Raw genomic sequence first — 25,428 nt, forward strand, 5'->3', positions numbered from 1 at the left:
GGGTCCCCGCTCTGTCATTTTTTAGCTGTGTGGTTTTGTGTAATTTTCTCAATCTGCCCGAGTCTCAGTTTCCTCATCCGTAAGGAGGGAGTCATGGCACCAACCTGTATGTGGTGGTTGTGGATTGAAGCCGTAATGAAACATTTGTTAGTTGTGCAGCAAAGAGCTGGACACAGTGTCTGCCCTGAACCTCCCAAGGGGACAGCCTTCTCATCAAAACCCAAAGACTCCCCAAGTCCTTACAACTTGAAGCACAATCAGATTACTAAACACGTACTTTTGTTAACATATGGACTGCTTAAACCAGGGACACAGGCATTCAAATTATTCCAACCAGAAGGCTTCCCATTGACCAGAGGACTGTATGGTGCTCGGTCTGTAAAGGGCACTGAAGGGCTGGCTGCCCCCCCCCCCCCTTCTTGGTCCCCAGGATGACTCAGGGCCCTGGCCTCTTCCAGGGAGCACCTCTGTTCTGAGTCTGTTTTCTTCTTTCCATTGCTCCAATCCAATCACAGCTACAAACACTCATGGAACTCTCAAACGCGGGCCACAGTCTGCCGCCTGCTGCTCACTTCCCGCTCTCTTGATGTTGGAGTGGATGGTTTTCCATTACTTTAATGGATCAGCTCAACACAAACTCTATCTTTGGCAATCTTCCTAGTTCTTAATGGCATTTTGAAAATATTTGTGGAGTTAGCAGGTTCACTTAGCAGAGAATTTCATGGTGTATGTTTTTTTTTTTCATGCCCTACCTCATTCCAAAAAGAATTAAGGCAATTCAAGTTCATCTCTTAGCACAGATTCCACCTGCATGCTGCATTCAAGGAAGGTTGCAGAAGTAGGTGGGTTTTCTCTGTTTCATCCAGCCTGGCATCTTGAGGGACCCGGGGGTGGGGTGGGGGGTGGGGGAGCAGCTGGGGCAGATTCCAGGGCCCCTTGGCCTGGCCTCACCACTTACTAGCTGTGACAACTTCCGGGAAATGAGCTCAACATTCTGGACCTCGGTTTCCTCATCTGTGAAATGGGTAACAGAGCCACCTACCTCCTGGCTTGTGTATGGATTACAGCAGATGAGCATTTGTAAACACGTTAATTCAGTGCCATGTCTTAATGATGAAATAAAATCACAGTGCTGAATTGAGCTCCTGGGCTTGAACCCAGAGACTCTGATTCTCTGACGGAGGCGCTGACAATCTGGGGGCAAATCTCTAAATCTGCAGGTAGCGGCCGGATGCTGGCTTACCCAGCTCAGCTCTTAGCGATTCCAGAGCAAAATCTGTTGTTTCTGTTGAGCCTGGGTTTCTCATCTGACTCTGCTATGATTCGGGGGCACATTCGGGGTACTGTGAGTTTCAGACCATGAGGTCTTTCCTACGAAGGAGGAGGCTTAACTCATTCTCTCTTGCCTCCAGCCTCTAAGCACGCTTCCCCAGGGGACCCTGCTCCCCGCTGCGTGGTCACTTTGGGTGTGACTGCTGTGTGGGGTGTGGGCGGGGTGTGTGTCACTCTCTGGCCCCTCACCTGGATATCCAGGCCCAAAGATGGGTCTGCAGGTGTCTGTCCAAATGAGTGGCGGCTTGGCCTGTCGAAGCTTTCGGGGGTTCCAGTGGAGAGTGTGGAGGGTATGCCGTATGTCCCTGAGGGGGAAGGTGGGTGGGCAGTCCATCTGTTGGTTCCCGGGGATGCTGGGGCGTGTCCTGACTGCCTGTTATCTCCTCTTGCAGAGTCCACAACGATGGTGTTGTCACCAGCCAGCTCAGAAGCCCAGGTACCTTTAAAACAATTTTTAAGTTTACTTGGTACACATTAAAACTAACACGTGTCATATAATGTAAATTAGAAAGCATATAAAGTTACACGATTGTTCCCAGGAGGTGGGACACAGACAAAATACTCAAAGACCTTAATCGAAAGGACTTGATGAAGAGAGCGGACAGGTGAGGACAGAGAGCCCACCAGGGCGGTGCGGAACCTGGCAAGCCAGGAAAGCCTGAAGGGGAGGGGCATCGATGACACCCCGTCTGCCTGTCTTCTAGGCCCAGACTCCAGGCTCTGCTTCGCACCGGCCGGGGGAGGGCGCAAAGGTGATGGGGTCTGTAGGCGAGAGCCCCTGGGTGCAGAGTGTCAGGCCGAGTGGGTCTGGGGGGCAAACAGGAAAACCAGCCCAGTGGCCAATGTCCAGGAGCCCCCGCCCGACCCAGAATTCAGATCTTCCCAGGAACACTTCTCTCTGTGTCCACCTGCCCCCCGGGGAGTTCGTCCCGAACTTGATGTTTATCATTCCACGGCCTTTAAGAAAGCTCTATGCAAATGTGTGTTTATGTATTAAGTACAGTGTTACACCAAGGGTAGGGGGTGGTCACAGCCCAAAAGAGGCTACATATTCTGTTGTGGAGAATTTAAAAACAATAATAAATCATCCCAGAGTTTTCCTCTTTTTTCTTATTACCACATGCTTGCAGTTTTTTTAATGTTATTTTGACAGAGGGAGCACTCGAGGTAGGAGGGGCAGAGAGTGAGAGAAAGAGAAAACCCCAAGCAGGCTCCACTCTGTCAGTGCAGGGCCTGACTCAGGGCTCAGTCTCTTGGTTCCAAGAGATCATGACCTGAGCCGAAATCAAGAGTCAGACGCTTAACTGACTGAGCCACCCAGGCGCCCCCACATCCTGGCCATCATGTCAGTGATAAGGGGCGCCTGGGTGGCTCAGTCAGTTAAGCGTCTGACTGCGGCTCAGGTCATGGTCTCACGGTTTGTGAGTTTGGGCTCTGTGCTGTCAGTGCACAGCCTGCTTCCCATCTTCTGTGTCTCCCTCTCTCTCTGCCCCTCCCCTGCTTGTTCTCTGTCTCTCTCAGAATAACTAAGTAAACTTAAAAAAAAAAAATCTTAAAAAAAAAAAAATGTCAGTGATAAGATACCCTTCCCAGCAGCACCCTGCCTGTGGTTACCGGAGCTCTGAAGCGGTCTGGTGTTGTCACTATATGTTGCTTTCTGTAATTTGCTTTGGAAAAAAGAACAACATGTTTTCAAGACTCCTCTCCATTCCTGGCAGGGCTGTTTGCCCTCGGAGTGTTCTGGATACTTTGTTTATCCACGGCCCGAAACACTCTCCCCTGCCTTTCAGATGGTGCAACCAGGGCTGTCCCTACGGCCCAGGGTCCCCAAGTGAGTTTGTATCCGCTACCCGGCATTCCAAAGGAGACCTGTTGTTATCAAGTTTGAAAGTATTTACGCGGTAGATACACACAAACTTTGTACGTGGGGGTCGAATCTGGACTGTTGTGCTGGGGGGCCCAAAAATGAACCATGAGAGCCCCACCCCAGCCACTATGGCAGGGCGGCCACTTGTGTTAACCCAGATTCTTGCTGCTGGCACCGGGGTAAAGCTGGCCTCCTGTGGCTACTGGGAGCCTGTTCAGTTCCTGTAACTCCGGGCAGGTCGGGCTTAGGTTCTGAGACTCTGGCTGGCTGCCCAGATTTTTCCTTATGGGAAAGTACGGACTCTTTGCCTTTCAGGGAAAGTTTCCAGGGACCGGGCCGGGGCACAGAGAAGCTTTTAACAGAGCACCTATCAGATAAGAGGCTCATGTTGGAGTTAACCCTCTAACTCTAGGCCAGCTACGAGGAGAAAGAGGCATGGCTGGGTTGCGGTGATACTCTGCACTGCACTGGGGACTGCGGGGGACTTTCCTGCTTGGCCCCTTTGTCTGCCTCCATGCGGTAGGGACCAGGGCAGAGCCGCCCTGGGGTCGGCAGGGTCTCTAGAGCTGAGTGGGCGTGAACCTCCACCATCGCCTCCTTCCTGGCACCTACCTCTGGGCCAAGAAAGAACCGGGGGCAGTTGTAGTCCTGGGGGGTATTAGGGTACTCTCTGAAGATCTCATGCCACAGAGGACTCCCCCTGGCCCTAGCCTTGTGCCCTCCAACTCATGATTTTGGGTGGTGACTTAAGAGCTGGGTCTGTGACCCTCGCCTGCGTAAAGCAGAGATAGGACCGCCTCCAAGTGGGGCTGGGGGCGGCGGAGACGGGTGTTGACTTTGGGCTGGAACTTTGCTCCATTGGAGCCTTGTTCTTCCTAACAGGCCCGCCCCTCCCCGCACGCTGGCCCCCTCCCGGCTCAGGGTGTTTCCTGAGGCACTTCTGCAGGACCAAGAAGGCTGTCTTGCCCATGTCTCCTGCCCAGCGTTGGCTCCCTGTGTGTCCTCCTCCAGCTCTGCTTGGGCTGCCCCCACCCTCCGGGCCCCAGGCGGTGGCAATGCAGGAAGTGAGAGGAGATGCCATAGGGCCCCCCACACCCTCAGGCCCAGTGGACTTGGGGGTGGAAGGTGAGGGCGTGGCTCCACGAGCCACCAAGAGGCCTTCCGTCTTGGCATACGGCCGCCAGCAGATCCCCAGTCCTAAGTCCAGCTTTGCCCGCTGCCAGCAGTGCCCGGAGGTCCTGTGCCTCCCTCCTTACCTAGAAAGCAGCCATTGTCTTGTGAGTTATGTTGTCCCCTAGGTAAGTAACAAAGGGCTCAGAGTAGTTAATGACATGAGAAGAGCCACTGTCATTTTGTATCCTTGTCGTAAAGGGAAGATGTCGAAATACGAAAGCCGTGCGGAGCAGAAGCGGGGACCCTGGAGGTGCCCGCGCCCTCTGTGTTCAGTTGCATGTGGCGCTTTGCTGTGCGAACCGATCTGACCTTTTCAGGGCTGTGTTCCTGTGAGCAGGGAGTGTCAGGTGCGGATGGCATTTGAACAGATAAACGAGTGACAGTTGGCAGATGCCCTCCAGAGAACACAGATTCCCCAGTTACTAATGGTGGTCCGTGAAAATAGGGTTTCCTGCCAAGTAAAATTGAGAAGTGCTGAGTGAAGAGGTCTCCCTACTGCAAGACTCACACATTTTTTAATGTGCTAATATGCTTTTAAAAGAATTAATTATGGGGCGCCTGGGTGGCTCAGTGGGTTAAGCGTCCGACTTCAGCTCAGGTCATGATCTCGCGGTCCGTGGGTTCGAGCCCCGCGTCGGGCTCTGTGCTGACGACTCGGAGCCTGGAGCCTGCTTCAGATTCTGTGTCTCCCTCTCTCTGCCCCTCCCCTGTTCATGCTCTCTCTCTGTCTCAAAAATAAATAAGTGTTAAAAAAAATTTTTTTTAAAGAATTATGGAGAATTTCAAGCACTCACAAACAGTAGCATTGTGGGCCCCGGCCATGCCTGGCTGGGCTCCTGCAGTCACTGTGACACTTGTTTCGGGGGTAGCCCCTCCTCCTCCCCTCCTCCTCCCCTCCTCCTCCCCTCCTCCTCCCCTCCTCCTCCCCTCCTCCTCCCCTCCTCCTCCCCTCCTCCTCCCCTCCTCCTCCCCTCCTTCGCCCAGGTGCCAGTATTGTTTTGTTCTTTTCTTTTTCGGGTTACATTTATACACATTGAAATTTATGTGGAGTTTAAAATATTTTGAAGTGAGAGGATGCCGTTTTTCATGAGTTCAAGTGTCAATACTTTAAAATTTGTAGATAACTATTCTAGCAGCGTTTATTAAGGATGCTAACCTTGTCCTCTGATTTAAAACGTACTGGTACATTGGGGCACCCGGGTGGCTCAGTCGGTTAGGCGTCCAGCTTCAGCTCAGGTCATGATCTCACGGTCTGTGAGTTCGAGCCCCGGTCAGGCTCTGTGCTGTCAGTTCAGAGCCTGGAGCCTGCTTCGGATTCTGTGTCTCCCTCTCTCTGTGCCCCTCCCCCACTCATGCTCCCTCTGTATCAAAAAATGAATAAATGTTTAAAAAAATTTTTTTCGGGGCTCCTGGGTGGCTCAGTCGGTTGAGCGTCCGACTTCAGCTCAGGTCACGATCTCGCGGTCCGTGAGTTCAAGCCCCGGGTCAGGCTCTGGGCTGATGGCTCGGAGCCTGGAGCCTGCTTCCAATTCTGTGTCTCCCTCTCTCTCTGCCCCTCCCCAGTTCATGCTCTGTCTCTCTCTGTCCCAAAAATAAATAAACGTTAAAAAAAATTTTTTTAAATAAAAAAAAAATAAAAAAAAATTTTTTTTTCAAATTAAAAAAAATAAAATATACTGGTATGTTACATTAAAAGCTAATATTTGATTAGATTGTCTATTTATTTAAATACTTATTTTTGAGAGAGAGAGGGAGCACAGGAAGGGGAGGGGCAGAGAAAGAGGGAGAGAGAGAACTCCAAGCAGCCTCTGCACTGTCAGCTCAGAGCCCGATGCGGGGCTCGAACTCACAAACCACAAGATCTTGCCCTGAGCCAAGATCAAGAGTGGGGCCCTCAACCGACTGAGCGACCCCGGTGCCCCAGGTTGTGTATTTTTCAGATCACATTGACTGGGGTTTACTTTGCGTTCAGTGAGCTTGATTAGTTCTGGCAAACACAGTGCACACCGTGTCCCCGGTACCATTGGCTCAGAAGCTCCTGTGTCCCTTCCAGTCCCCACCTCAGCACTCAGCTGCCCTGCCTTCTGTGGCTGTAGATCAGCCTCACCTAGAGTTTCGTGTAAATGGAAGCACGCAGCACAGAGGCTTTGGTTCCTCTGTTCTGTGTTTACCGTGGGTGTAGACGAGCATGTGCGGTTTGATCCGCCGGGCCTCTGCCCGGTACCCCGCTGTGACGATGGGTCGGCTTTGGTCGCCATCTGCCAGTTGAAGACATTCAGACATCCCAGGTTTGGGTGCTTGGGCCTTTCTAGGACCAGCCCTGTGTGGATGTGTCTTTCCTTCTTCCTGCTTAGACTCCTCCTTAGACTCCCTCCTGGGAGAGGAGTGGCCCTCGCTTCTCACGTTGACGGCATGTTTGATTGTAAGACCTGGCCGACTTGCCCACCTGCTTCCCACGGGGGCTGTGCTGTTGGGGGAGCGGCTCGGCCATCGTAGGCGTGTCAGCTTGGCTCCTGGCACATGGCCGTGTGGCCAGCTGGCTGTTAGAGGCTGTGCTGTGCTGTCACCTTGGGCGGGTTGTCCCGTGACCCCTGCGGCTGCTCTCCCCCCCTGCCCCACCCCCCCACCCCCATGACGCTCTGGGCCCCTGTCCTGCAGATGGTGCAGTCCCTGGGCTTTGCCATTTACCGCGCGCTGGACTGGGGCCTGGACGACAGCCAGGAGCGAGAGCTGAGCCCACAGCTGGAGCGGCTCATCGACCTCATGGCCAACAACGACTGTGAGGACGGCGGCTGCGGGGCTGCGGATGAAGGCTACGGGGGCCCGGAGGAGGAAGAGGAGGCGGAGGGCGGCCCCCGCGCCGTGCGCACCTTCGCCCAGGCCATGCGGCTCTGTGCGGCGCGCCTGACGGACCCGCGGGGCGCCCAGGCGCACTACCAGGCCGTGTGCCGCGCCCTCTTCGTGGAGACGCTGGAGCTGCGGGCCTTCCTGGCCAGGGTCCGGGAGGCCAAGGAGGTGACTGGGAGAGCACGTGCTAAGGAGGGGCTTCCCGTGGGGGGGCTCCCTGAAGGCCAGGGGTGGAGCAGGTGGAGGGGCAGCGGGGCACGAGCCAGTGGCCTCCCCAGGTGGTGCGCAAGTGGGAGGAATCACAGGAAAGGGGGAAGAGGCCACCGAGGTACCTTTGTGGCCCTCTTCACCCCCCCACCCCACCCAACGCACTGGTCCCTCTGTCTCTCCAAAGGAAGTGGAAGTCCTCAGTGCAGGACTCTGAATAAACTGGCCTCACTGTCTGCACTCAGTGTGGGCACCGTCCTAGATGCTCTGCAGGTTTTAACTCAACCCTCACACCTACTTTGTAACCGGTTTCGCACAGGAAGGGGCTAAGGCTCAGGGACGTTAAGGAACCTGCTCCCAGCCTCTGGCCCCGGGCCCTTCTTCCTGTTGCCTCCTCATGTTTAGATCTTCCCATGGGGCTGGCTGTCCTCCCCTGTGCTGGTTTCTTCTGGAAACGGGTGCTAACTGGCACCGCTTCCTGTAGCTCAGTGCACCCAGGTGTTTGGAGTTTGGGGGAGGTAGGAAGTTCAGTGACAGTTGCCTTTTGCAGATAAGCAAACGGAGGCTCTGAAAGGTGTCCCCTTGTCCCAAGCCAGAGCTAGTACAGGCAGAGCTGGGGTCTCCCCAGGCCTGTCCTGTCTCTTCGTGGTCTCAGAATTAGTAGCTGACAGTCTTTCTTCAACTTTCCAGCTTTCCCCTTGGTGGGACCTGACCTGTTTCCTCGAAGCAGGGGTCTTGGCACAAGGACTCCTGCCTCCCATCAGCAGTCACAAATGAGAAACTGCAGACTTTGTAGAGGTCAGGGCAGTGGCAGAAGCTTTTTGAAATTGACTGATGCTGGTCCCTGGTTCCACCCTGACCAACTTCCCCGAAGCTCTGGGCCTGAGGAGGTTCTCAGGATTGTTCTGATTGATGGGGCCTGGGACCCAGCCTGGGACAAGTCAGAGATGTGCTTGCACCACTGGGCCCTTATCTGCAGCCCAGTTGATGGCCCAAGGGTGGGTAGTTCCTCTGCCCACTCCCCATCTCCCCTCCCCACTCCTCCTTGGCATCTTGGAGATGTTCTTCTTCTTCTTTTTTTTTTTAAGTTTATTTATTTTTGACAGAGAGAGGGAGCATGAGTTAGGGAGGGGCAGAGAGAGAGGGAGACACAGAATCTGAAACAGGCTCCAGGCTCCGAGCTGTCAGCACAGAGCCTGACACGGGGCTCGAGCCCATGAACCATGAGATCGTGACCTGAGCCTAAGTCGGAGGCTTAACCGACTGAGCCACCCAGGCACCCCTTGGAGATGTTCTTCTAATGCACCAATTAGTGGATGGGTCTTTTTTTTAAACGTTTGTTTATTTTTGAGAGGGAGGGAGAGAGAAAGAGTGCGAGCGGGGGAGGAGCAGAAAAAGAGGGAGACACAGAATCCAAAGCAGCTCCAGGCTCTGAGCTGTCAGCACAGAGCCCGATGTGGGGCTCGAACTCACAAACTGTGAGATCATGACCTGAGCTGGAGTCAGAGGCTGAACCAGCTGAGCCACCCAGGCACCCCCAGATGGGTCTTAATGCTTTTGTCTTTCTTGCTCTGAAGTCACCTGCTCTGTTGCTAAGATCAATTCCTTATGCAGACAATAGAAGCTCTTTCTTTAGCAGGAGCAAACATCTCTAGACTTCCAAGTAATTGACCCAGGAGATGTCCAGGGAGTTGGTAGTGACGGGGAGTGAGAGGAGGGTCTGTCGGTGGGACACATCTGGGCTGGCATTTTAGGAAGAAACGGCCTGTTCAGGGACAGGGGTAGAAACTGCAGGAGGGATGAGAGTCCCACACTTCATGCCCTTCGCCACAGGGACTGCCACATCACGCACAGGTCTATTTTTAGAATTACACACCTTGTGCCGCTCTGAGACTTGGCAGCATTTTCTAGAGCGTCCCAAAGCAGTTTAGCAAGTAGCTTGGGGTGAAAGCCAGGGTAACCGGTTCTGTCTTAGTTGGGGGGATGGGGTGGGAGCTGTGTGCTAAAGGTTAGATGCTTCTCTAGGGTAGGAGAGTTGGTGAGGACAGAGGCTGCAGCTGCTGCCAAGATCCAGGGCAATGAAGGCAGGGAATGTAGCAGCTTCCCAAATTTTCAGCACAGAACAGTTACCCGACAACCCTTGATGTCCTTCTTTGGCCCTCACCACGATGGCGGCATTTCCCCCACGTCATGAAATACGTACCCATGTCTGTTTCCCAGGACTTGCTGAGTAACTCACCCTCTTACCCCTATACCCATCCATCCACCCATTCAGCTGTCCGTCCACACACCCACCCATCTATCCAGCCATCCATTCATCCTTTCAACCGTCATTTAAGACTTAGCGTCCATCATGCTGTGCTAGGAGCAGGAATACTAAGGTGAGAAAAAACCAGAAACATAAACGAGGTTCTGGCCTTCTGGAGCCAATAGCACAGACAACAGTCAAAGAAACAGATAAATGTAAAACTCCAGCTGGGATCACGTGTCGAGAGGCGACCATGGGTGTTCTAAGCGGGTGGGTGTGTATGTGCCCTGGGAGCTGGAGCTGAAGGAAGACTGGGAACACTTCACAGATGGGGGAGAACAGGGCTTTCCCCTGCGTCCGCCATCTCTGGAGGACACAGTGCCTCCCTGGGCTGTGTGGATCAGGTGAGAGAAGGGTGCAGGTTCTTTGGCGAACCAGAAAGTTCTATGTGGGTGCCAGGCGAGTGTTCTACTCTAACCCTTGCCCTTGCCCAGGAGAAGCTGCCAGAGACAGCTGACGGGATACCAAGTGTCCCGTGTGGTTCCAAAGCTAATGGCTTGGTTTCTCTAGATCCTTCTGAGCCCAAAGCCTTGGCCAAAATGGCCGCTTGTCCCTTTTCCAGCTGGTGGAATAGTAGTGCACTGGGAAGGAAATGTCCCCAGACGGACAGACCGGCAGGGGCCCATATCCCCGCGGCTACCATTCTCTTACCTTCTCTTGGACGCGCAGATGCTGCAGAAGCTTCGGGACGATGAACTGCAGGTAGAGAAGCCTCTGGCGGAGCTTGACAACCTGGGACACACAGACTGGGTAAGATGTGGCTCCGCTCCTGACCCGGAGCACTGGGCTCAGCCCCCACACCCCGGGGTCTGTGCCTGGAGGGCCTGGGGCAGCCCTGCTGGAGCTGAGGGCCGTTCTCGTCTTCTCGGGGGCCCAGGCCCGGCTGTGGGTCCAGCTCATGCGGGAGCTCCGCCACGGAGTGAAGCTGAAGAAGGTGCAGGAGCGAGAGTTCAACCCCTTGCCCACCGAGTTCCAGCTCACCCCCTTCGAGATGTTGATGCAGGACATCCGCGCCAGGAACTATAAGCTGCGCAAGGTCATGGTGAGCTGGTGGGGGAGGGGCCTGCCAGCGGCCTTCTGCCCGCTTGTGGCTACTGAGCCAGGTGTTTAAATGTGCACAGGCGGACGTGGCCCTTATTCCCATAAGTCACTGGGCACAGTGTGACATCAGGGACACGGTGTGACAAGGGCAGGGAGGGAGAGGGGATGCATGGAGGGTTCCAGAGGACCAGCGGCAGGAGTTGAGGCTGCGAGTTGCCCCATCTTATGTTTACACGGCTCTTGCCTTGTGCTGGCTGCACTCGACAAATTAAAAAACTTTTTTTAACGTTTATTATTTACTTTTGAGAGAGAGGGAGAGAGCAGGGGAGGGGCAGAAAGAGAGGCAGACGCAGAATCCGAAGCAGGCTCCAGGCTCCGAGCTGTCAGCACAGAGCCTGACGCGGGGCTTGAACCCACGAACCATGAGATCGTGACCCGAGCCGAAGTCAGACGCTTAGCTGACTGAGCCTCCCAGGCGCCCCTCACTTGACAAATTCTCAATGTGCCAGTTATTCCATTCTTTTGGCGACCCTGTCTGGGGTGTCACTGGCCTTCATTTCCACGTGAAGAATGGAACATGGTGGTGCCACTGCTGCCCTTACGCCTGCCACGCAGCCCCTGAGGGGCCTGAGGGGGGGGCTGGCGTGAGGCCCTGGCCCTGCTCAGGGCTGAGAGAGCCCTCCCACGGCCCCAGCCCATGTGGGTATCAAGCCCTTAGCCTTGGTCTTCTCCCCATCCTCCCCAACAGGTCGATGGAGATATCCCTCCCAGGGTGAAGAAGGATGCCCATGAACTCATCCTGGACTTCATCCGCTCCCGGCCTCCGCTGAAACAGGTACCAGCTGTGCGTGGCCTCCACTCTTGGCCTCCCCTCCCCCAGGGCAGAGTGGAGTCTCCACTGAGGGAGGCGCTGGCAGGCTGGTCCCGAGATGGACCTGCCCCAAGAGCACATAGGGCACCTTCCCGTCTGCCCCCTCCTAGCCGGCTACTGATAGGCGTGGCTGTATCACAGGGTTCCTCCCTGCTCCATTGTGTCCGTGCCACCCCCTTCCCTCACGGAGCCATACTCCCTCCAGGTCTCAGAGAGAAGGCTTCGCCCCTTACCCCAAAAGCAGAGGACCCTGCATGAGAAGATCCTGGAGGAGATCAAGCAGGAGCGGAGGCTGCGCCCGGTGGGGGCCGAGCGCTGGCGTGGCCGGGGTGAGCATGGGATACCTCCCCCGCCTCCCCCCTCCCCCCTCCCCCCCCTCACTGTCCTGTCCTGCCCTACCTCCCTGCCTCCCCCAGGGTTTGGCTCTCTGCCCTGCATCCTCAATGCCTGTTCTGGGGACACCAAGTCCCCTTCCTGCATCAACCTGTCTGTCATGGACGCCGGGAACAACACCCAACGCCCACGGCCCCGGGTCCTGCTCAAGGCGCCCACCTTGGCTGAGATGGAGGAGATGAACACATCTGAGGTCAGAGCCCACAGAGTCCTGGAAAGAGGCCAGGGAGGAGGAGGAAGAGGGCAAGTGAGAAGGGCTGAGGGCAGCACTCTTCTTTGGGGCTGCCGTCCTGCTGTGGGGCTGGGTCTGTCCCGAGAGCAAACATGGTGGGACTTGGGAACACTTCCCCATCTTGGTGGCTCAGACGGGTGACTGGAACGGTGGCCTTGGGCCACCTATTCCCATAGTGCAAAAAGGGCTGGAGTGGGCGTGTCTCATCATCTTGGGGCTGGGAAGCTGAGCAGCCCCCTGGCTGATGTGAAAAGCCGGTGTGTCTCATTGTGGCCCTCTGTCATCCCCTCACTGCCCACTGAGCTCAGGGAGACCTAGGGCAGTAGCTCTCTTGGTGGGCCGCACCTGACACCAGACCTGTCACCTTCAGGACTTTCCACAGGCCTCAGCGAAGGGGTTGGTTTTCGAGGCACTTGCCTTCCACTATGCTAGAGGGTAGTCAGGCTGGGCAGTGAGTAGAGGATGACCCCATGGCCTCAGTGGGTCCAGCAGCACCCCCTGTGTCCTATGCCTCAGTCCAGGGACAGGCAGGAGGCGCTGGTGGTCAGGGCTGGGTCTGGTGTGTCCACAGGAGGAAGAGTCTCCGTGTGGGGAGGTGACACTGAAGCGGGACCGCTCTTTCTCGGAGCATGACCTGGTCCAGCTCCGGAGCGAAGTGGCCTCTGGCCTGCAGCCAGGCACTCAGCCCCAAGGAGGGTTGGAATCATCCCGGCCCCGCACGGGCAGCATGCACGCCTGGAGGCCAAGCACCCAGGAGCAGGGCAAGTGGTGGCTCTCACCCCCTTCTCCCTTGACTCTATTCTGTGGGCACCATGTCCTGGCCTGGTCCCATTGTCTTCCTGAGGAGGCAGCATCCAGAGGGTATAGGGAGGTCATACCTGCAAGAAGGGTGTTTAAAGTTCAAGCCCGGACTTACCTCATTGCCTCAGGCAGGCATCCCCCACTTTCTTAACTTGAAAACTTTCTTATTAAATCAGTAATCCACATTTATTATAAAAACACTTTTTAAAAAACTTTAAAACATTCGCATGACTCTAGTACTCAGGGATCATTACTAGTAATACATTGGTATATGAAAAGAAAATTGGACGGATGGAGGATGGGTGGATGGATGGATGGATGGATAGACAAATAGCTAGGTGGACAGATAGATGATTGACGGATCCTTCTAGTCTTTTTTTTTCTGATCAGTGAAAACTTGTCCGCAGTGAGCCAGATGGGCCGTGCCACACCCCCCACTCTAGAACCTGACTTGTCACTTTGTTTCCCTGTTCAGCACAGAGGACAGAAAACTCCTACTGGCCACACAGGGTCAGTTCGTCCCACTGTTTGAAGGGCTGTGCTCCACAACGTGCTGACGGGACATGGGGTTATCTTCCCCCATCCACTGTTTCCTACTATACGTGGCCAGGCCACCCTTTCTGCTCCCAGCGTTATCTTGAGCCCCCCTGTTCTCTTGCCAGTCTCAAGGTGGTCCAGCTTGGTAGCTGATGCACTTTCTGGAGCGAAGAGGTCCAGGCCAGGCCAATTCCGTACTTCACTGTCCTTGTCCCCCCACAAGTGTCCTGAAGACTCAGAGCTGCCTCTCTCGTCCTGCTCCACCCCTCTCTGCGTGAAGTGCGGCGAGTGGCACTAGTGACGTCTTCCTGCATGACTGCTGCCATCTGCCTTCACTTTTGGCGGCCATGCGGCTCCTGATGTTGGCTCGTTCGCCGGGATAAGATATGGGGCCCCTGCAGGTGTCCCTTGAGCCTGCCACACTGACGTGCTCTCGACATGACCTTCTCCTTGATTACTGCCCCCGTGGCCCCCTACTGCTTGACCAGCCGTCTCCATCACCCCCTGGGCACAGCCCTCCCACGCAGTTTCTGCCTGGTTGTCCTGACGGGGCTCCTGTGCTCTTACTCTAGGTTCCTTCCCTGTAAGTGTCCAGGTCCAGCCTGACCCTAGCTCTCTACCACACAGTGACCTGGGCTCAGCAGAGGACCGGCCGGAGGCTTCTGCAGCCCCAGACACCAATCATCTGTGGCTGGTGAGTGATGGAGGCATTGTTGTCCAGGGTGCTGGGTGGGGGCGCCTCTTGGGCCCTTATCCTCACCTCTCCCCTGGACAGGGCCCAGCAGGGGTGGGGCAGTTCCTTCCGTGGGTGTGGCTAGGTCTGCTCCAGAGCCACCAAATCTGAGGTTGGTCTTTGCTGCTCCCTTCTGGGGCTTCTGGGAACTGCAGCCCCAAGGCCAAAGAAAGGACCTTGCTAAGGGGACTAGGGACATCTGAAGTTCTTAGTTCCCTGTGGGGGTTAGGACAGACGAGAGACTGGAGCTCTGTGCCCGAAGGCAGCGAGATGTGACAGCATCTTATAGGGTCATGATTCTGGCACTACGCTGCTTACCCTCTGCATCTGGGCTTTCTCAGCGGTGGGTTTTATCTGACTTGTAACTGGGAGGAGCTAACACCTGCTGGTATTTTGAGCCCCGCCCCCCTCCTTGGACCTGAGCCTTGGTGTATGCTTTCATCAGAGGGATGACAGGTGAAGTGCCTGGTGAGCACAGGGCATCCGGATGTCAACAATGTCGTTACCACCATTTCCTTGAAGTTTTGTCAAGAGGCTTAAATGAGAACACACGTTAAAATTGCCTTGAAAAGTGCCCTAAAATTATAAGGTAGTGTTACCACTGATACTCCCCAACCAAGTTCTGTATCATCTACTGCTGCATTAAAAATTACCCCAGAACTGAAAACTGTAAACAACAAACACTTATTATCTCACACAGCTTCTGAGGGTTAGAAATCCAGAAGTGGCTCGGCTGGGCGGCCTGGTTCAGGGCCTCCCCGCAGGGGGCTCTTGGAAGGTGGCTTCTCCTGTGGCTGTTGCCGGCAGGCCGAGCTTCCCCTGCACGTGGACCTCTTCACAGGGCTGTCAGGTGTCCTCACAGCATGGGGGCTGGCTTCCCCCAGAGCTGGTGGTCTGAGAAACAGCAAGGCAGAAGCCAGTGTCTTCATGACCAAGTCTCAGAAGTGACTCATTGCTATCTCCAGCTTTCTCTGTTCATTAGAAGTGAGTCACTGAGGACATCCTCAGGGGATGGGGATTAAGGCCCACTTTTCTTTATTTTTTTGTGGGAGGAACAAGGGCCACGTTTTTTAGTTGCTCATTTCTTGCATTGGAAGCTTTCCTTGACGACCTGCTTGGCCTGACACTCTTTGCCGTAGTCCTTAACCACCACACAACTACAACCAACCACCGTACGGGGTTTTTCCTGTCACTTTTACAGAGGCCGACCCACTCCCCTCGCGTCTCGTCGTCATCACCAGTAATTAGGTTGACCTGGTGCTCAGCACGAGGTGCCTCCGCCGCGTGGACACTCACAGATGGGTGTGGTCCTCGTGTGAGGCTTTGGCAGCTCCCCAGAGTCCACTTGCTGGGCCACCACGGGTGAGGGCGGTCTTCAGCCCCTCTTGTAAAGCAGCGATGCCTCCCTCGGCCATGGCGGTGGGTACGGGTGGGGCTGAATTGTGAGTGCACTCAAGCCCCTGCTTAACTCAGGGCGGCAGGGAAAGAGGAAGGCCACTTCTTGAAGGGAAGTCAAGGAATTGGGGGACACGTATGTATTCCTTTAATTAAGTATTCAGGGTGGGGAGGCCCATTTTAAAATGGCAAGTCCCATAAGTGTATTTTTTTTTTTAAGTTTATTTATTTTGAGAGAGAGAGAGAGAGATCACAAGCAGGGAGGGGCAGAGAGAGAGGGAGAGAGAATCCCAAGCAGGCTCCACGTTGTCAGCATGGAGCCTGACACGGAGCTTGAACCCACGGACCGTGAGATCATGACCTGAGCCGAAACCAAGAGTCGGACATTTAACTAACTGAGCCACCAAGGCACCCCCTATATAAGTGTACTCTTTTTTTATTTTTTGACGTTTATTCATTTTTGAGAGACAGAGAGAGACAGAGAATGAGCGGGGAAGGGGCAGAGAGAGGGAGACACAGAATCTGAAACAGGCTCCAGGCTCTGAGCCGTCAGCACAGAGCCCGACGCGGGGCTCGAACCCACGGACTGTGAGATCATGACCTGAGCTGAAGTCGGATGCTCAACTGACTGAGCCACCCAGGTGCTCCACTCTTACTTTTTTTAAATGTTTATTTATTTTTGAGAGAGAGAGAGAGAGAGAGAGAGAGAGAGAGAGAGAGAGAGAGAAAGAGACAGAGGATCCAAAGCGGGCTCTCTGCTGACAACAGAGCCTGACGTGGGGCTCAAACCCATGAACCGTGAGACCATGGCCTGAGCCAAAGTCGGACGCTTAATTGACTGAGCCTCCCAGGCACCCCCATAAGTGTCTTCTTAGCACAGATGTCAGGAGTGCTTTCTGAGACGTTTGGCTGTCAGACCTCATGTAACCTCCACACCCATCTCTGCCCTGAACACGTACTCACGGCCAATCTGATGAGCAACCTGCTGGTCTCCGCTCCCAACAGGAGCAACCCTAAATAGGATAATCCACCAGCAATGTGAAAGAAACAAACCACGCATCCCAACCCCCATCTCTGTGGCCCCCTCGTGGGGGGCCGCCCCTCTTGATGCCTCATCTCCGTAGCTAATAATTTGGGGTGCCAGGCGTGGCGCTAAGGACTTTGTGTGTTATCTCAATGAAGCTGGAAGACACCCACTTTATAGGAGAGGAGTTGAGCAACCCCTCCGGAGGGTGGGCAGAACAAGGCACAGTCACTGTGGTGGCCCAAAGGGGTAGGTGGCTGTGGCAGGCGGGACACATACCACCTACAGATGGGCAGGCTTGGTGGTGAGCACCGAGTCAGGCAGCATGCAGGAGGCGCCTAGGGCCTTCAGCCGCCAGGGGAGAGAGAGCTCTGGGGTGAAGGGCTTCAGAAGGAGGGGAGGTGGGCCTGGGGCCTCTGGATGGTTGCGACCGGTGGTGGTGTGTGTTTGCAGGTGGGGAACGAGGTGGGAGGCAGATGTTTCTGGTCTGGAGAGCACCGTGAACTGAGGCGGGGATGCTAGAGGGATGTGGTCATCAGCAGGCTGGGTGCGGACCAGGTGACGGGAGTAGCGTGTGTGGGTCCCAGCAGTAGATGAGCTGAAGGCTGGGGTGTTTTAGGAAGTTGCTAGGTTTGGGGAGACTGAGGCCAGGAAGATTCCAGAGTCCTCAGAGAAGAGAGACCCTTATGGACAGACTCCTGAAAGGCCTCGTCCCTCAAGGCCTCAGGAGCACTGACCCCTTGACCCTTTTATCCCCAGGAGTTCAGCCATCCCGTGGAGAGCCTTGCTCTGACCGTGGAGGAAGTGATGGATGTGCGCCGTGTGCTGGTAAAGGCTGAGATGGAGAAGTTCCTGCAGAACAAGGAGCTCGTCAGCAGTCTCAGGAAGGGGAAGGTGAGGTGGCCCGGACCCAGCTGCTCCCTCAGCAGGCAGGAGCCCTGGGTTGAGGGCGGGCCAGGCAGCCTGGACCCTGGATTGCTCCCTCACCACGCAGGACTAACTCATCTGGTCCTTCACTGACAGATTTGTTGCTGTTGCCGAGCCAAGTTCCCGCTGTTCTCCTGGCCACCCACCTGTCTCTTTTGCAAGAGGTAAGCCTGTGTAAGCACCTTGGCTGTGAGTAACACGGGGGGAGCAGTAAGCTTTCTAAGCCAGCACTGTCCGGTAGAATTTCCTGTGATTGTGGGGATGTTTCTTCATGCAGTGTGGCTAGTGCAACTACAGAACACTAATTTCTCATTCGTAAGTTCATGTTAATAGCTAAGGGGCTTCCAGCTTCCATTTTCAGCCAAGGTAGGGTAACAGGCATCAGAACAGGCACCTTCCACCTGAAACAACCAAAAATACCCATAAAAAGTAAAGAACCCGAAGAACAGGAAACAACAGTTTTCAAGCTATTGACTATCGGGCAACAGCAGGAAGGAGACAGGTGAGCCCATTGATGGCCTCAATTGCCTGGAGTTTCTAGGTCACAGTCCAGAGGCCACTCAGCTCCTTGACTGGAGGAAGTAAAGCTGAGAAGCCAGAGGGACCAAGGCAGCCGGTGGTCTTAGTGCAGATTTCCAGCCGGGGGAGAGCTGTCCCCAGGGCAAGCCTCGGGCCTGCAGCAGATTGTCCTGGAGTGTTCAGTAGGGGACCAATCAGCACATACAAGCAAAGGAAGCTCCTGAAGGCTGGGAAAGAATCATCCTGAAGCAGGTACTGGCAGACTCCGGCCCCCAGGCCAAATCTGGCCTACTCCTTGCCTTGTGAATAAAGCTTTATTGGAACAAAGCCACACCCATTTGTTTATTATTCATTTAGCCATATCCAAAATGTTTGCTCTGTGACCCTTTACAGAAAAAGCGTACTGACCCTGTGCTAAAGCTTTCAAGGAACAGTACTAGGAGTAGTGTGTGTTCCCACCAGCCATGGTGGAAATGTTGTAATTCACGAACCATTGAAGGTCTTGTTCCACTAGTGGGGAATAAGTGCCCCCAGACTGAGCATTGTTCCAAACCTAAAAGTTCATAAAAGCAAGACCTGGAAATAGTTTGGAAAGGACCAAACTATTCCTAACTATCTTATCCAGCACTCAGCAAGAGAAAATGTCTAGCATCCAATCAAAGATTATCAGGCATGTCAAGAAGCAAGAAAATACGACCCATGATAGAAAAATCAGTCAAAATCGCCCAGAACTGGGGCACCTGGGTGGCTCAGTTGGTTGAGCATCCGACTCTTGATTTCAGCTCAGGTTGTGATCTCACAGTTTATGGGATCCAGCCCTGCACTCGGCTCCGTGCTGAGTGTGGAGCTTGGTTGGGATTCTCTCTCTCCCCCTCTGCCCCTCCCTTCCTTGCTCACATGCACGTATATGCTCACTCTCTCTCACTGTTTAAAAAAAAAAAAAAGAAAAAGAAAAGAAAAAAGAAAGACTCCCAGAACTGACACAGACATTCGAATTAGCAGTTCTGAAGTTCTAAACTATTTCATATGTTCAAAAAATTAGAGGCATGAAAGATAAAAAGACACAAAGTTCTAGACCTGGAACTAGAATGTTTGGATGAATGTTTGGAATTGCACTGGATTAGATTAACGGCAGATTGAACATCCAGAAGAATGTGCAGAAGAAAACATTAGTGAACTCAAAGACCAAGCAATAGAAACCACCTAAAATGAAAACACTGAGAGAAAATGTTATTTTTTTAGAATGTTTAAAAAGTTTTACTTATTTAAGTAATCTCTACACCCAACATGGGGCTCAAACTCATGACCTCAAGATCAAGAGTGCCATCCTTTGACAACTGAGCCAGCCAGGCGCTCCAGAGAAAAAATAACTTAAAAAGTGAAAATGGTCTCAATGACCTGTGGGTTAATGTTAAGCCTAATATAGATGTAACTAAAGTCCCCAAAGAAAAAAGGGGGGGGGGACAGAAAAAGTATTTGAAGAAATAATAGCTTAAAAAGTTTTCCAAATTTGATGAAAAATATAAACTTACAAGAAACTTAATCCCAAGCATGAGAAACATGAATAAAATCATACCAAGGCACTTATTAATCAAATTGATCAAAACCAGTAATAAAGAGAAATTCTTAAAATCAGCCAGCAAATAAAGACTTCTCACTGAGAACAAGAGGACAGTAAACCAGCGTTTCTGATGGACTGAAAAACTGTCAATCTAAAACCCTAAACCAAGAAAGAGTATGCTTCAAAGATAAAGACAAGGGACACCTGGGTGGCTCAGGTGGTTGACTGTCTGACTCTTCATTTCAGCTCAGGTTGTGAGATGGAACCCAGCACGCTCAGCCTGGAGCCTGTTTGAGATTCTCTCTCCCTCTCCCTCTCTCTGCAGCACACAAGCGTTCTCTCTCTCTCTCTCTCTCTCTCTCTCTCTCTCTCTCTCTCTCTCTCTCTAAAATAGGGACACCTGGGTGATTCATTTGATTGGGCATCTGATTTCAGCTCAGGTCATGATCTCGCGGTTCCTGGGTTCGAGCCCCGGGTCAGGCTCTGTGCTGATGGCTCAGAGCCTGGAGCCTGCTTCCGATTCTGTGTCTCCCTCTCTCTCTGCCCCTCCCCCGATCATGCTCTGTCTCTCTCTGTCTCAAAAATAAATAAAAAGTTAAAAAAAATTAAAAAATGAACTTGGACCATCTGTCCTAATGCAGAGAAGAGCCCCAGATGTATCTTTATAGAATAGTATGCATAACACCCCACTTCATTTATTTTTGTTTTATTTTAAGCGTGTATCTTTGTCCGTCATACTTAGATCTAGAGAAGGGGAAACCCGTCACCAGGGTCTGCCACGGAGGGTGGGCTTTACGATTTGCAGTCACGGCTCTCTCTAGTGTCTGAATTTGTACAGGAAGGTATTTGTGTTTTAAGTCAGCAGTGGGGATTCAAAAGATGTTAATCACTGCTTAAGACTGAGCTGCTGGGGCGCCTCTGGCTCAGATGGCACCTCTGGCAGGAGGCGTCAGGCACATGCAAGTGCAGAGGGCGTGGAAAGCTCCAGGCCGAAATGTTTCAGAGAAAAAGCCAGCTGTGAGGGGCAGAAAAGAAAAGATTTGGGGGGGGAAACAAGTAAAGCACTGAGGTAACTGGTCTCTAGCAGAAGGGCGGGCAGTTCGCCGGGTGGGAATGGTCTCTCTGTGGCTTCTTCGCTGCTGACCCCGCGTCCCTCTTCTTTCCCTCCAGGGCTGTCTGCACTTCCTGCAGCATAAAGGTGAGGATCGTCTGGGGTCTGAGCGAGGCCCCAGGTATCTGGGGTGTCCTGTGGTTGACTTGGCTTGTCCAGGAGGGCAGAGCCGGGGGACAGAGGCTCTGCTGTCTCCTGTTGGCCGGTCAGACGTGCACCAGTCACTTCGTCTGTCTCCTTCCTCCACACAAGACCCATCCCTACAGTTTCCCAGACTGTAGTTTTTAAAGACCCTTGTAGGTGTTTTTTTTTTTTTTTAACGTTCCATGTTAGCAGGCTACTGCCAAGAAAAACCCTTCATTTTCCCTCTAAGACTCCTACCTTCTTTTATTTTTAAGAAGTTTAATGTTTATTTTTGAGAGAGACAGAGCAAGCAGGGGAGGGGCAGAGAGAGAGGGAGACACAGAATCTGAAGGAGGCTCCAGGTCCTGAGCCGTCAGCACAGAGCCTGACATGGGGCTTGAGCTCATGAACCGAGAAATCAGGACCTGAGCCGAAGTCGGATGCTTAACTGACTGAGCCACCGAGGTGCCCCTGGACTCTTACCTTCTGACGCGACATCTCCCCTGAGTGTTTCCGGAAAGGTTCTTTGTAGCAGTCTGGGCACGTCTGGTATATGCAGGTGTGCAAACGTAGAAGGGTGATCACACCTAGAACTCTGTCACCCCACCACACCTCCGCCTAGGAACCATGGCCTGCTGGAAAAGGGTTTTACCACCACTGTTTTCAAACCCTTTGCGTTTTGCGGTTTCAGCACTGAGCAACCTCCAACTCATCAAGGAACTACTGCATGCAGGGCATGCTGGCGGGCCCTCTGGGTACGCCTGTCTGGATGAGCAGCGTGTGGTTGGGTGTGGGGAACGAGTGAGGAGACACATGCCTTCAGGTGGGCGGCATGGGGTGGGCATCCAGAGAGCACACACGGTCACAACGGCACCCTGCAGACACTCCCCTGCCGCCCCACAGGCCCAGAGCAGGCAGCTGCTCGTGTGTGTGTGTGTGTGTGTGTGTGTGTGTGTGTGCGCGTGCACGCCCGCGTGCACGCTTGTGCCCCCGGCCGTCCCTGTCGGGGTAGCCTTGTCCACATCTCCCTCTGTGTTGTAGATGAAGATGCCTTCTAAGAAGTTTGCACACATTCCTGTCTACACGCTGGGCTTTGAGAGTCCTCAGAGGGTGTCAGCTACCAAAACGACGCCGACCCAGAGAAGAGATGCCTTCCAGTGCGTTCCTTTGCCCTTTGCTGAGGTCACTGTGGTGATCAGGCATCGAGAGTAATACAGGAGCTGGGGTGGGTGGGGTGGTTTGCTGGGACACTGCCAGGACACAGAAGTCCAAGGCACTTGTCCAGAAAGGGATGTCTCAGAGAGCTCTGGGGGCTAAGTAGTGTGAGCTGGAAACTGAACCGGGTGCTCAGATCCTCTTGAGGAAGAGCTTTTGCTGGAGGCGGGGGGTGGGTGGGAAGGATGCGTGTGTGGGGGGGGGGGGCAGTAGGCTGTGGACATGGAGAAAGGAACCAGAGGGAGACTTCCCTGATGGCTCCGTCCTGCTCCAGATCCCTGCAGGGGCCCCAGTGGCCGAGTGTGGAGGAGGCATTCCCGCACATCTACACCCACGGCTCTGTCCTCAAGGACGTCTGCAGTGACTGCACCAGCTTCGTGGCAGACGTAGTGCGCTCCAGCCGCAAGAGTGTGGACGCCCTCAACACCACGCCTCGCCGCACCCGCCAGACCCAGTCCCTGTACATCCCTAACACCTGGACTCTCAACTTCAAGTGATGGCTCTCAGCCTGCCTGCGACTCCTAGCCAGAGGCTTTTCAAGGTGGCCAGACCTCTGAGGAGGAGCCAGGCTCGTCCTGGACCTGGCTGAGAAACTCCCTATGCTGAGGCACAGCTGCTGGCCTGCCCTCCTAAGTGTGCATGTACATATATACATATATAGATACATTTATACGATATATACACACAGCCTATATATTTATATACATCTGTCCTGGCCCTAGAGTGTATTTGGGGTCAGGCTCACTGCGGGACCCTCCCTGGGGGAGGCTGTTTCCTGTTGCGAGACCTTGGGTGGGATGGGGAGTGGGTTTTCTCACTCGGGAAGGGCATGTTGGAGACACAACAGTGGATCCCAGATGATGGGGCTCTGGAGAGACCCCCACCCCCGTTTTTGTTCTTTCCTCCATCCCAAGGATGAGAACACGGCAGCTTCCCCTCCCTGGGTAGATGTCCAGGTTGGGACAGGACACCGTGGTTCCCGGGTAGACGGGAGCATCCTGCTGGCCTGTGCACTCTGAGCAGGAACCCAGGCAGCAGAGGCCACTGGGGAAGGCCGTGAGTGGGCTGATCTTCTCCTGGTGGGTGTCACGCCCTTCCACTTGGAAGGCCCAAGGCCAAGCTCACTCCTTGTTCCCTGCCCAGCATCCACGCCCCAGCCGGTATGCCACATGGCTGGTGTTGCCATCCTCACAGACTCAGAGGTCCAGAGATGGTGCTGGTTCCAGGGCCCTGGCGATGCCGGGGGTCCCGGTACAGGGAGGAACTCTGTAAATTTGTACACGAGGCCACTCTTGGCCTAATAAAGGTGGTCTCACAGTCTTCTGTCTGGGGTGTGGAGTGAGGACTATTGAGCCACAGTGGTGGGCACATTCTCCAAGGGCAGACGCTGGGCTCGGAGGGACAGCCCACCCTCTGGTGCGCACTGGGCACACACGGGCGTCTCAGGATGCCCAGCATGAGATGGGGGTGCTCAGGCCCCTCCTACCCGTGACGCCCAGCTTCACGATCTGGCGTCTTGGTCCTCTGGCCAGCAGGGCTGCATTCGGCTCAGCCTGAGGCCTGTAACCTGCCAGCCTGGGAGACCCTGTGGCCTCATCCCCAGATGGCTACTCCTGTTCTCTGGGCACATGATTCCTTTAGGTTTGCACCTGTGTGCTCTGCCTGCCTCATGCATCTGGTGGGGGGAGAGTGGGGGGGGGGGGTGGGGGTTTCTGTTGTCATCCTACCTTCCAGATAAGGAAACCAAGGCTCCAGACGGAGGAAGGAATTTGCCAAAGATACACAGCTCACTTGGGATCTCAATTCAGGCCTATCCAATGCCAGGCTCTAATGTTTGCCACACTGGCCCAGAGGAGGCCCTGAGGCACAGGACTTGTGACAGATGGGCCTACAGGGGAGGGTACTTCGTCAGCTGGGGTCCAGAACATTCAATGACACTAAATTACAACAGCCAGTAAAAACAGCCAGCTCTCAACACTTGTTCCAGGTACTTCATGGGCAGGGAGTATTATTATTCCCGTTTAAACATAAGAAAGCAGGCACAGAGGGGCACCTGGCTGGCTCAGTCAGTTGTGCGCCCGACTTTGGCTTGGGTCATGATGTTTGTGGGTTGGAGCCCTGCATCGGGTTCTGTGCTGACAGCTCAGAGCCTGGAGCCTGCTTTGGACCCTGTGTCTCCCTCTCTCTGTGCCTCCCCCCCTCTCACTGTGTGTGTCTCTCTCACAAATGAATAAACATTAAAAAAAAAAAAAAAAAAGCAGGCACAGAAAGGTAAAGAATTGCCCATGGTCACACAGCCAGCAAGGGGAAAGCTGACATTTGTGCAGCACCCTCCACGGGGAGACGCTCCTGGGAGGTGAACACCGTCCTCATTGCTCTAATTCCACAGCTGAGGAAACGGGCCAGGGGGCAGGTGCAGGCACACGTTCCCAGTAGGGGAAACCAGAGTTCTAACCTATATTTGGAATATTTGGAAATAAAAACCCGTCTTGGGACAGTGGGGCTGAATGGCAGGCTTGAAGGTGAAGTCAGAATGGAGCCAATGCAGGGCTCGCCGCCTGTGGACCCCAGGCACTGAACACGGGGCCGTCAGCCCACCGAGCCACCTAACTCAGACTGTGACAAACACAGGTCGCTTTCTCTAGAACTGTTCACAACCTAATTCCTTACTGAGGACCACGCCTTTGGTAGCACAGGCAGAAACGTACGTTCAGGGAGGGCACCACTCAAGCTGGGCCTGATGTTGCCATTTCAGTGTCACCTGGCCGCACTCCTGTGGAAGGCAAAGGAGAAAGCTCCTGCAGGTGGAGACTCCCTAAGTTTCCATCCACAGGCGGGGCAAAAAAACCTGTATAAATTGGCCACATCACTTTAGGGGTGACAAAAAATCTATTTAATAACTAGCCTGGCCCTGGACAATCCGAATGGACGAGAGAGTGGTGTCCTGGAGGGTCCACCTGTGCTGGGCATAACCCTTTAATAGTGGGGTTATGGGAGGTGATTATGGGAGGGAAGGAGGGTAAGTTCTAGGGTACTCCAGGGGGGTGGATGGAGGAGGAGGGGCATGGGGCAGGCTTGAGAGAGCAGCCATGTGCCCTCCAGTGCTGTCTTCCTCTGTGTGTCTCTGGAGACTCAATTCCCAATCTGAGAGAGGAACATGCAGTCTTATGAGGGAGGCAGGATGCGTGCAGCTCACCCGTCAAGAGACGGG

The 25,428-nt window shown here is 54.0% G+C and overlaps 1 protein-coding gene across 7 annotated transcripts in view; it reads left to right on the plus strand.

Moving 5' to 3' along the window:
• Positions 1-23,537, plus strand: part of SPIRE2 (spire type actin nucleation factor 2) — a 34,753-nt gene extending 11,216 nt beyond the window's left edge. For 4 of the 7 annotated variants that reach the window (XM_047846313.1, XM_047846316.1, XM_047846318.1 and 1 more), the window contains exons 2-15: positions 1,725-1,768; positions 7,031-7,387; positions 10,404-10,484; positions 10,612-10,776; positions 11,524-11,610; positions 11,852-11,975; positions 12,063-12,232; positions 12,843-13,032; positions 14,182-14,303; positions 17,521-17,655; positions 17,785-17,852; positions 20,939-20,966; positions 22,044-22,159; positions 22,492-23,537. In XM_047846313.1, the coding sequence (XP_047702269.1) occupies positions 1,725-1,768; positions 7,031-7,387; positions 10,404-10,484; positions 10,612-10,776; positions 11,524-11,610; positions 11,852-11,975; positions 12,063-12,232; positions 12,843-13,032; positions 14,182-14,303; positions 17,521-17,655; positions 17,785-17,852; positions 20,939-20,966; positions 22,044-22,159; positions 22,492-22,714 (1,910 nt within the window). In that variant the 3' untranslated portion in view covers positions 22,715-23,537. Of the gene's footprint in view, positions 1-766; positions 843-1,724; positions 1,769-7,030; positions 7,388-10,403; positions 10,485-10,611; positions 10,777-11,523; positions 11,611-11,851; positions 11,976-12,062; positions 12,233-12,842; positions 13,033-14,181; positions 14,304-17,520; positions 17,656-17,784; positions 17,853-18,229; positions 18,553-20,938; positions 20,967-22,043; positions 22,185-22,491 lie in introns of those variants that run through there. The other 3 variants (XM_047846315.1, XM_047846314.1, XM_047846319.1) reach the window with 3 other exon arrangements.
• The last annotated feature ends 1,891 nt before the right edge of the window (positions 23,538-25,428 follow it).

Source organism: Prionailurus viverrinus, unplaced genomic scaffold (genome assembly GCF_022837055.1).
Source record: "Prionailurus viverrinus isolate Anna unplaced genomic scaffold, UM_Priviv_1.0 scaffold_38, whole genome shotgun sequence".
Classification (NCBI taxonomy): Eukaryota; Metazoa; Chordata; class Mammalia; order Carnivora; family Felidae; genus Prionailurus; species Prionailurus viverrinus.